The sequence below is a fragment of the Chiloscyllium punctatum genome, chromosome 3 (assembly GCF_047496795.1).
Source record: "Chiloscyllium punctatum isolate Juve2018m chromosome 3, sChiPun1.3, whole genome shotgun sequence".
Classification (NCBI taxonomy): Eukaryota; Metazoa; Chordata; class Chondrichthyes; order Orectolobiformes; family Hemiscylliidae; genus Chiloscyllium; species Chiloscyllium punctatum.
This window is the reverse complement of record NC_092741.1, coordinates 116086117-116098407: the sequence shown is the minus strand read 5'-3', so window position 1 is coordinate 116098407 and position 12291 is coordinate 116086117. Positions and strand designations below refer to the sequence as shown.

Below are 12291 nucleotides of genomic sequence, written 5' to 3'. Positions count from 1 at the left end.
GTTTTGGTGATGGGGGGTGGGGTCATGATCGAGGGGGCAGTAGGAAGAGGTGTCCTCGAGTTGGCATTTGGCTTCAGCGGTGTAGAGGTCAGTGTGCCAGACTACCACTGCGCCCCCTTTATCCGCTGGCTTGATGGTGAGGTTCGGATTGGAGCTGAGGGTTGCAGGGCTGCGCGTTGTGAGGGTAAGAGGTTGGAGTGGGGGAGGGGGGGTAGACAGGTTGAGGCGGTTAATGTCCCGGCAGCAGTTGGAAATGGAGAGGTCGAGGGCAGGTAATAGGCTAGTGCAGGGTGTCCAGGTGGATGCAGTGTGTTGGAGGTGGGCAAAGGGGTCCTCGGAAGATGGGCGGGAGTCAGATGGTGTTTAATGCAGGAAAGTGAGAAGGAAGATTCTACTTGCAGGCGCTACAAGTAATTAAGACAAATTGCATTTTGGCCTTTATTGCTAGGGGATGGAGTTTAACGGAAATTAAGTCTTTTAACAATTCTATGAGTCGTTGGTGAAGTAAACCTAAAGTGTTCTGAACTGTTTTAGTCCCTGTGTTTATGAAAGACTATACTAGCATTAGAGACATTTACTCCTAATGCCCATATCCATCAAAATGAATTTGCTTAACCATTTCAAATTCAGTGCTGGTGTCTCCAGCTATTTCCTTCTGTTTCAAAGTGTTTGCCTGTACATGTCAGGAACTAAGTTGTATACATAAAGAATAGTCATTTTTACTGCATCATAATCCATATAAATTTCTTCTTCGAATGATGCATACACCTCATGAGTTCTGTCTGTCCATCTGCGTGAGCAGTGTCGAGTCTTCCATTGGTCACTTTATCTATTTTGGTACTTTTCTAAATGAATGAAGAGTGCCACTCCCTTTTCAAATTTTAGTTAAAAATCTCCTTTCTGGACTTTAGGTTAAGCTCAGGTTTTTCATCATCAGAATAATCTTCTGAGATATTTTTAAACTGTAGCCTTGAAAGCTAGTATTACATTTCCCTCTCATAGAAACATAGAAAATTGGAGAAGAGAGGGCCATTCAGGTCATCAAGCCAGCTTCGCCATTTGACATGATCTTGGTTGATCTCTATCTTGTTGCAATACTGTCAAACTCTCTCGATATCCCTTGACTCTTTTAGACTCTCGAAATCTGCTTCCACAACTTTCTGTCATAAAGAATTCTACCGCTTCTCCAACCTCTTAGTCTAAAATGGCCTACCATGTATCCTAATGCCTTGTTCTAGACCCCCAGCCAGGCAAATTATCACTCCTGCATCCTGTTGAGCCCTGTGACAATTTTATATGTTCAGTGGGATATCCTCTAATTCAGAGGTGGGGAACCTTTTCATGTTGGAAGGCCGCATTGTTTGTTGTAGCCACATCCAAGAAGCTTCACTTATATATTCTTCGAAATTCACATTTTTTTTTTAATTGTGGCAGTCAGTCTGTGAGGATTATTTCATTGAATTTTCTCTTACTCTTGGTATTTTAAATACATTCATTTTAAGATTAAAATAAAAATAATAAAGGATGAAAAAAAACATATTAATAAAAAATAAAAGATTTGTTCTGCAAAATTTGGATTCATTCAAAAGGCCGCACACAATGGCCTAAAAGGCCTCATGTGGCCTTAAGGCCGCAGGGTCCTGACCCCTGCTCTAATTCTTTTAAGCTCCAGTGAATGCAGACCCAGTTGTCCCAATTTTGCCAAATCTGTCAACCTAGGAATTGAGCTTATGAAACTTTGTTGCACTTCCTCCAATAGCAACTATATATTTTCGCAGGTAAAGGAACCAAAACCGCATACTGTACTTCAGGTATGGTCTCATCAAGGCCCTGTACTCAAACTGTATTGCCTTCATATTGTGTGCTGCACCTATATGCTTGCTTTCAGTGACCAGTGTGCATGGACACCTAGGTCCCTACTGAAGTTAACAACTTCATTCTTATCAACTTAGATCTCCTTTTCTCTTTCCTCAAACAAACCTTGCTCAGGTTCTAAAATTCCATCAACATTTTTCATACTGCCTCATTTCTTTTTCAAGTTCAACCTGCTTTAACTAGTTTTGAATTCTCATTAAGTTGGTTAATTCATGCCTTGGTGTCTCTGGTTTCCCTTAGTTTTCAAATGCATTCGTAGCTTTTGCGGAAAAGTCCAGTTTTAATTTGTTTTCCCATTCTATTATCGTATGAACCAGGCACGGATACCTCTTCCATCAGTAGCAGAGTTGTAGCCACTTCCAGTAACATTTTGGTTTTTATAATATGAGAAACCCTGGGATCTCTCAGGGCGATGTCACTATTTTTTAAATAAAACTTTAAGTTATCTCGAGAATGTGACTTGAAAGAAGTTCTGGGATTTACATATTAATGAACTGAAACCTGCAAACCATTCTAAAAACTGAAAGACTTAACAGCAATCTAGGTTTCAGTTGCATGATGCTGATCTTTTGCTGTAAATTCTGTGTTTTAAAATCCTGCTCCACTGCTACCTGATGAAGGAGCAGTACTTTGAAAGCTAATACTTCCAAATAAACCTGTTGGACTATAACCTGGTGGTGTGTGATTTTTAACTTTTATTTTACTTATGGTTTATCATTGCATGAGAAAAACATATGATTAAATGACTCTTGGTGTCATCAAGCCATACAGGTGTATAATAGTGAGACAACTCGCCCACGCTGACCAGAATCTCAATCTGACCTTTAATCCTCTAAACCCTTCCTATTTGAATACCCATCTAGATGCCTTTTAAATGTTGTGTTTTTGCCCACCACCTCTGGCAGCTTGTTTCTCTCACACCGCCATCTGCATGAAAAAGTTACCCCTCGGGTCCTTTTTAAGTCTTGCTCCTCTCATTTTAAACCTATGCCCTCTAGTTTTGGATTCTCCCATCCTAGAAAAAAGATCTTGACAATTCATCCTATCCATGCCCCTTGTGATTTAATCAACCTCTAGAAGATCAACTTTTAGCCTTTACTCAAAGGAAAAATGCCTCAGCCTTTCAGCCTCTTCCAGTAACTCAAATCCTCCAGTCCCAGGTCCATCTTAATAAATCTCTTTTGCACCCTGTCAAGTGTAGCAACATCTTTCTATTGAAAGGCAACCGGAGTTGTATGCAGTATTCTAAAAGTGGCCTCACCAATGTCTTGTACAGTTGCAACTTTTATAATCAGTGTTTTTACCAGTGAAGGCAAGTGTGCCAAACATCTTCGGTGATGTACCCTTTTTGACTACTCCACATCGAAATACAGCTGATTGTGAGGTTGTTTTGACAGATATGATAAACATTTTGCTTTCCTTTTCCCACAGTAAGCTGTATGGAGATCAGGCAAGATTTTTTGAGGCAGAAAAGATACCTCGAATTAAACATAAGAAAAAAGGAACTGTATCCATGGTGAATAATGGCAATGATCAGCATGCATCGCAGGTTAGTTGACACTCAGCACCTGTGTTTTCAATCTGCACATGTTTATGGGTATGTATGTATCTAATATTATAGAAGTTCATTTTCAAGGAATAAATTGGATAATTTAAGGAAATCTTATTTATTATGGCAATATCTTATCAGTGAAGTGCTCTCATTGTAATGTTCCCTTTTTGCTTAATTTTAATCTAACCACAAACTATTAAAGAAATGAGAATGCTATAAAGATGATGCACATATATGTCTGTCTATATCTCTTGTTATCTTAAGACCTGATCTTCCTGTCCATCTAAATGTGTAGAAAGTTATCAGTCAGTATAGAAAGTGATTGGTGACTCTTCAAATTCAGTTCAAACTCTGATTCAAACCTAGTTGTTGATTAAGTGTGTAACACAAGCTGGTAACTTAATTCCTTGATGAACAAATCGCTCAGAAACAATAACACTCCCCTTGCATTCTTGATTAAGATTGAAGTGCCAGTGAAAGAGGATGTTGCATGGAATCTATGATTTTAAATTCTAAATATATAATTGCCCAAATTATACACAGACTTAATTTGTTATGTTTATGTTTTCTTTCTATCACATACATAGCTGTGCATCAACTAAGCCACACAGAAACACACCTATATGTTGGTAAACTGCATTATGATTACTCGGGAGTAGAAGATAAAAATACTTCAACTTTGGCCTAAATTTATGCCTAGAATTTGGTGATATTTTGATGTTTATTGCAAAAAGAAAGTGGCATACTCCCGTTCCCCAGTCAATTGCTTGATTTTCCAGCCTAAGTCTCCAAAATGCCTGAGATTACTGACACAGCAGGTCATTGACATTTTAATATGTTGCGTCTAAATTGAACAGTACAGACTGATGCCAGAAAGTGCTATTTTACTCCTGAAATATATAAATTTACAGCACAGTGAGGTTGCCAAGAAACTTGCAATTTGCTCATTTATAATCATAGAGGTATACAGCACGGAAACAGACCCTTCAGCTGAATTCATCCATCTCTATCAGGTTTCCTAAACTTAAGCAGTCCTCTTTGCTGGTCTTTGGCCCATATCCATTTAAGCCTTTCCTTTGTGTATCTGTCCAAATGTCTTTTAAATATTGTAAATATACCCACCTCTACCATTTCCTCTGGCAGCTTGTTCCATAGACGCATCACTCTTTGTGTGAAAAAGTTGCCCCTCCCGTCCCTTTTAAATCTTTGCCCTCTCACCTTAAACTTATGCCCTCTAGTTTTGGACTCCCCCACCCTAGGAAACAGACACTGGCTATTTATCCTAGCTATGCCCCTCATGATTTTATAAACCTTTTATAAGGTCACTCCTCAACATCCTACACTTAAGGGAAAAAAAGTCCCAGTCTATCCAGGCTGTCCTTATAACTCAAACCTTCCAGTCTCAGTAACATCTTTGTAAATCTTATAATTTATTAATTTAGTAATATTCTTCCTGTAACAGGTCGACCAGAATAGTATGCAGTGCTCCAAATGTGATCTTACCAATATCTTGTACAGCTGTAGCATGGCGTCTCAATTCCTGTACTCAGTGCTCTGAACAATGAAGCCAAGCCTGGCAAACGCCGCCTTCACCATCCTGTCTACCTGTGCTACCACCTCTAACTTTATAAGTCCTGTCTTGATTTGTCTTACCAAGTACAATATATCCTATTTATCCATATTAAACTTCACCTGCTATTACTTGGCACACTGCCCAGTTCAAGATCCCGTTGTACCCTTAGATAATCTTCTTCACTGTCCACTCTACCACCAATTCTGGTGTCATCCACAAACTACTAACCATGCCTCCTATATTCTCATTCAAATTGTTTATTATATAAATGACAAACAGTAGTGGACCCAGTACCAAACTTTGCAGTACATCACTGGTCACAGGCCTGGATCAATTTTATAAAGTCAATTTATAATAATGCAATGTGCCTGGATCAATTTTATCCATTCCCTTACATTGAGAAGTTGGAAAAGAAATAAGGGAGTAACACATTTCTTTTCCAACTCACTGACTTGATTGAGTTTTTTGAGGAAGTAGCAAAGTCAATTGATGAGGGCAGAGTGGTGGATGTGATTGAGATGGACCTCAGTAAAGCGATTGACAAGGTTGGATCTCATGGAATACTGAGGAGCTAGCCACTTGGATACAGAACTGGCTCAAAGGTAGAAAATGGAGGGTGGTGGTGGAGGGTTGCTTTTCACAGTGGAGACGTATAACCAGTGGTATGCCACAGGGATCAGTGCTGGATCCATTGCTTTTTGTCATTTATATAAATGATTTGGATGTGAACATACGAGGTATAGTTAGTAAGATGACCTCAAAATAGGAGGTGTGATAGACAGCATTGAGGGTTGCCTTGGAGTAAGGTGGTATCTTGATCGGATGGGCCAGTGGGGCAGGGAGTGGCAGATGGAGTTTGGCTTGGATGGGTGTGACGCACTGCATTTTGAGGATGCAAATCAGGGCAGGACTTATACATTTGGTGGAACCCTGGGGAGTTTTGCTGAACAGGGAGACCTTGGAGTGCAGGTTTGTGGTTCCTTGAGAGTGCAATCCCAAGTGGATAGAATAGTAAAGAAGGCGTTTGCTATGCTTTCCATTGTTGGTCAGAGCATTGAGTGTGGGAGTTGGGAGGTCGTGTTGTGCCTATACAGGACATTGGTTGGGCCACTTTTGGAATATAGTGTATAATTTTGGACTCCTGAAGGAAGAATTTTGTCAAATTTCAGAAAGGTTTTACAAGGATGTTGCCAGGGTTGAATGGGCTGGGGCTGCTTTTCCTGGAGCATTGGAGGCTGAGGGATGACCTTATAAAAGTTCATAAAATCATGAGGGCCATGGATAGGGTAAATAGTCAAAGTCTTTTCCCTGGGGTGGAGGAGACCAGAACTAGAGGGTTTAAAGTGAGGGGGGGAAAGATATAAAAGGGACCTAAAGGAGCAACTTGTTTACGCAGAGGGTGGTGTGTGTATGCAGTAAGCTGCCAGAGGAAGTTGTGGAGGCTGGTACAATAACAACATTTAAAAGGCATCTGGATGGGTTTATGAATCGGAAAGGTTTGGAGGGATATGGGCCAAGTGCTGGCAAATAGGACTAGATTAATTTAGGATATCTGGTCAGCATGAACAATTTGGACCGAAAGACCGGTTTCCTTGCTGTACATCTCTATGACTGTATGACTAACTTCTTAACATAAGGGAATGAATAAAATTGATTTGGGTAAATTGTGTTATTTCATCCTTGTAGGATTAATAGCTAAGACAGTATTGGGCTGGTGATGTTATGGAAGTTTGTATAGCACCCTCACTTGTTAAGTCAGAAGACATGGCGTTCATACTGCACTCCAGGATTTGGGCACATAATTGACATAAGTGAAACTCTGAGAAGCAATATTGTAGAAAGCTTCCACAGTTCAGATAAGATAGTAAACCAGTAACTTGTCTGCCTATTATCACTTTCCTGATGAAGAGCTTATGCTCGAAACGTCGACTCTCCTGCTCCTCTGATCCTGCCTGACCAGTTGTGCTTTTCCAGTGTCGCATTTTTTGACTCTGACCTCCGGCATCTGCAGTCCTCACTTTGTCCTGCCTGTTGTCACATATCAGTTGTTGATGGAACTTTAAGACTCTTCCACAAAAGAGCCAAATTAAGGCCAAGATTGATTTGGTTTTGAATAGTGTTCATTTGGACATTTTAAGTGTAACCCACAAGAATCCATGGTATGTACTCAGACTACCTATAAATTCAAAAGACTTGACAATACAAATCTAACAACAACTGAGGCTGCAAGAATTGACATGTTTGAGTCCTTTAGTTTATCTGTTTATTCCCCTGTAGGTTGCGTTGCCCCATTGTTTCAGATAGTGAATCAGTTCAGGAAACTCCTATGCTGGACTCAGTACATTTCCAAACAGAATCTGCATTTTCTCTCTCCTATTTTGGGGATTGTGTTCTATAATTGTTTTGTTCTGACTATAGTGCTCTGCCTATCTTCAGCACTTCCATCTCATGACTCATGGTATAAGGTGTACATCCCATGTCAGTTTGAAATCCATCTTAGAGTAGGTAACGCAGGAAAACTGGAGTAAATCTCACACACACTATGTTTCGTTAACCATTTGAAACTATCATCAGTATTGGTCATTGCACTGTTTTCAAACAGCTGCTTCCTGGCTTTCTGCTGACTGTACCTTAAGGAAGCAATGTGAAGTGTCTAACTAATTTAACAAGTCTTATATATTGCTGCTGTATAAAGGAGTACTTTTTTAAAAAGCCTCCTGGCAGTATGGCTTGGAGCTCTTAATCTAACAGCTCTCTTTCAAATTGGTTGTCAGCATTTTTGTATTCAAGTCTGAAAGGGTTAATACTAATTGAATGCCATAAACACTACCCACTGAGAATCGGGTAAGAATAACGAAGGGTCCTGAAGGAGTCATACTTCGGACCAGATCTTCCTGAAAGTCTCTGTAATAATGTATTCCATATCCTTGTAACATGTAAAATGTTACAGAAATACAATGTTATATCTTGTTTAGAAAGGATTCTTCTAGTTAGACCTATAAATCAGATGGCAATCTTCACCCACACTAGACCATGTGAATCCTTAATGAACGTACAATATGTGAGAAGACATGAATGATGAAAAAAGATTACTGTTTTATAGAATCTTCAGCATTCAAGTGAATAAACCATAATTTAGTCTCTACCCATTTGCTAAAGTCCATCACATGGTTTGTTTAGTTTGCTTATATGGTTTAAGGTGATGTTAACAGACTTTGTTTGAGGGTGTGAATTGTTTGTGATGTAGGTTCTCAGAGGAAGCATGTTTACAGATGCATGTGCCATAATACAGGTTGGCATTGTGAAGGTAATCCTAGTGCATACGGTTTTTCTAGAACCAGTTGAATGTGGCTTTTGGGCCTGTGGTGTATCACTGGAAGAATGAAGATATCACAGAAGTAATCTGACTTTTCAAATTCACTGATTTATATTTGTCTTTCTCTTTTTCATCCTATGCTTGTTCCTATTCCCCTCCCTAACTCCATCCAGTTTTTGATCACTGCAGGAGAAAACGTGGATTATCTTGATGGTGTACATACAGTATTTGGTGAGGTGACTGAAGGCATGGATGTCCTGATGAAGATCAATGAGGCCTTTGTTGACAAGGATTTCTGTCCATATCAAGATATCAGGTCTGTGCTGTTATGTTACATTAATAGAAAAATATAGCAAACAATACATTGACATGATTTAGTTTTTTTAAAAGAAAAATTGTTGTAGCTTTTGGCAATTAAATAAAATATTTGAATTAAAACATGCTGAACGGTCAGGATATATTCTTGATCTTATCATTAGGAAACTTGGGTTCTAAAGAAGTCAGAACCATGTGTAGCTTTAAGTTTGATTTGCATTTAAATATTGTAGGTTAAGGGAAAAAACATACTGTTAGTTTCATTTTAATTTTTAGTTCTGAGAGTAGTGACCTCTTGTGACTATGTTTGTTGACTGACCACCAAGATCCATGTCTTCTGACAAGCATTAAGTAATTTCATGACACGCTGTCATTGAATTATGCTGTGTTCAACAACCTGTTATTTGTTTAAAAAATGTGCATAGAAACTGTTCAGCTATCATTTGAGGTTTTGTTCTATAATATGAAACTGTAATGATTAACTCATGTGATGTCAATTTGTTCTGTTATATAAGAAATATCTAATTCCTGTTCTGTTAATTCAGTCTTTCCAGGTTTTATCTTTTAATGTACATGTTTGTTTAATATTAGGATAACCCACACAGTGATACTGGAGGATCCATTTGATGATCCTGCAGGTTTGCAAATTCCAGATCGCTCACCAGAACCCACCAAAGAACAGCTTGATGTGAGTATTTACTTAAACATTTTCTGCATCCATTTAAATTGAGAAAAATACACATTTTGTGCATCCTTTTCAACTGACTTAACTCATGTTTTATGTGGCTGCAATATTTATGCATACATATGTAATAGATATTGATGTCACATAGCAATGCAGATCAGAGTGGTGCTCAAATGAAGTGAGGTTAGAAAGTGTGGGATAATTGGATCAGGACACCAACAATCTTTTTAATATTGTTATGATATTTCTATATTTGTGGGACTGCCTTTATAAACTTGCCAAATTTCTAATTTCCATTTCTTTTCAGACCAGCATTTGTTGCCCACCAGCATTTGTTTGCTAGGCTTCACCATGAAGGACAACAGATTTTCTTCTCTGAAGGATATTAGTGTATCAGATAGTCCTAAATAAAACCTTTCAATGGTGTTTTATGCTTGTGCTTATTGAGACTAGCTTTTAACTCCAGACTTAAAAGTGAATTCAAATTCCTCCAGTTGCTATGGTGGGACTAGTACCTTTATTCATACTCCTTGAATTACTAATCCAGTGACATTACCACGACCCTAGTCTTGAGTGGTACCCGCTCTTGTTCTAGTTGACAAGACTAAGTGGTATACCTAACACAGACATTTTCCATTATAACAATGGACATAATTTAACTTGCATAAAGTGCATGTAGATAATTTCCAGTAAGGGTGTACTCTTACTTCTGTCAGCACTACTGTGTTTTCAATAGTTTTTTGGCTTTTTTAATTCTTTGAAAGCTAAACTTCCAAAAGTCTTAAAAACAAGATTATAAATTATAAAAACTACCATTTAATATATACGTGTACATGTACATAGTCATAAAGATTCAAAGTTTGTGAGAAGATTTGTAGCTCAGGTGCTCGTTGTTGTGGTTCTGTTCGCCGAGCTGGGAATTTGTGTTGCAGACGTTTCGTCCCCTGTCTAGGTGACATCCTCAGTGCTTGGGAGCCTCCTGTGAAGCGCATCTGTGATGTTTCCTCCGGCATTTATAGTGGTTCCACTATAAATGCCAGAGGAAACATCACAGAAGCGCTTCACAGGAGGCTCTCAAGCACTGAGGATGTCACCTAGACAGGGGATGAAATGTCTGCAACACAAATTCCCAGCTCAACGAACAGAACCACAACAGTCATAAAGATGTACAGAACAGAAACAGACCCTTTGATCCAACCCATCCATGCCGACCAGATACCCCAACCCAGTCTTTCTAATGTCACAAATTGGAAGGACTGTACAGTGATGGCTCAGTTGCTCTGACTTCTGCAAATCACTGAAAGTAATGTACTCATTTTATTGGAGAGTTATTTGACAATGAGAAGGAGTTGAGATGAAGCAGTCCAAGAAGCTGAATGATGATTTTACTAATTTATGGAAGCATTACATCGAAGAGGAATTGCTGTATTGAAAATAAATATGCTCATTTCATTTGTATTTTTATCACATCACATGAAGAATGGAGTTGCTGGCTAATTATAGCAATCAATTAGTCTGAAGCAAATTTGAATGGAAGGTGATTTACCCAATGGTAAAAACCTTTGGAAACCATCAAAGGCCACTGTTGCTCCCAAGCACTTGTAATGCCAGGTGTCAAATTACCTATATATCGTATGTCAAAACACTCTGACAGTTTCTGAAGAAATCTATGGAATTTGCATTTAATCAATTCTAACTAGTTGACTGTTTCCCTCAGGACCCTGTTCTATAGCTTGAACAATTCCACACGAAAATAAGGTTTCCACAGATTAATTTGAATTAACTCCATTCAAGCAGACCCAATGTTCTCTGGTTGTACTGTTCTGCACAACGGGAAATAGTTTGCAATTGTTGACAGTACCCAGTCACTTTTAAAATCCTAAAACCAACCAACCAACCAACCAAATCACTTTTTGGCCTGTTATTTTTCTTTCCAGGCAATGTGTTCCATTTTTATATGACAGCCATTTGAATTTCTTTCCTTGACATTTCAGTCAGTGTTGATTTCTAACTTCACTAGTTGTTGGAATTCTGTTACCTTTGGAGCACAAACCAAATTATTAAAATCATTTTAATTTCATAGAAAATGCCAAACAGAAGTATTCTAAAGATATGCAGGGAAGGTCCTTATTTGTTTTGAGATTCTCCAGAGGCAGAATAACCTTCAGCTGACCTGATGAGAATGATTAATGTATCTCAGCAAGCAGACTTTGTCAAATCAAGACCATTCTGAGAGGCGCGACAAGGTGCTAGTGCTACAGGCCTGATAAGATAGTGGTAGTGAATGATTCTTAATACTGGTGTTTCTGCAAGGATTTTGAGCATTGCTCATTTGGTTAGAGTATGTAATTTTCTCTGTTCTTGATCCTTTTCATTGAATCTGAGACAATACACACTTAATGGTAAAATTCTGGGGAGTGTTGCTGAACAGAGAGATCTTGGAGTCCAGGTTCATAGTTCCTTGAAAGTGGAGTCTCAGGTCGATAGGGTAATGAAGATGATGTTTGGTTTGCTTTCCGTATTGGTCAGAGTATAGGAGTTGGGAGGTCATTTTCCAGCTGTACAGGACATTAGTTAGGCCACTTTTGGAATATTGTGTGCAATTCTGGTCTCCCTCCTATAGGATGGATGTTGTGAAACTTGAAAGGGTTTAGAAAAGATTTACAAGGACATTGCCAGGGTTGGAGGGTTTGAGCTACAGGGAGAGGTTGAATAGGCTGGGGCTGTTTTCCCTTGAGTGTCGGAGGCTGTATAGAAGTTTATAAAATCATGAGGCAAGGATCTGGTAAATAGATAAGGTCTTTTCCCTGGAGTAGAGGACTCCAGAACCCGAGGGCAGAGGTTTAGGGTGAGGGGGGAAAGATTTAAAAGGGACATAACAGGCAACTGTTACAAGCAAAGGCTGGTGCACGTATGGGATGAGCTGCCAGAGGAAGTGGTGGAAGCTAGTTCAGTTAGAACATTTAAAAGGCATA

At 39.0% G+C, this 12291-nt stretch overlaps 1 protein-coding gene across 3 annotated transcripts in view; it reads left to right on the top strand.

The window, feature by feature from the left end:
- ppil4 (peptidylprolyl isomerase (cyclophilin)-like 4) overlaps window positions 1-12291 on the top strand; it is a 50348-nt gene that overhangs the window by 20890 nt on the left and 17167 nt on the right. For all 3 annotated transcript variants that reach the window (XM_072558790.1, XM_072558799.1, XM_072558808.1), the window contains 3 exons: window positions 3307-3424; window positions 8490-8632; window positions 9223-9319. In XM_072558790.1, coding sequence (XP_072414891.1) covers window positions 3307-3424; window positions 8490-8632; window positions 9223-9319 — 358 coding nt within the window. The remainder of the gene's footprint in view (window positions 1-3306; window positions 3425-8489; window positions 8633-9222; window positions 9320-12291) is intronic.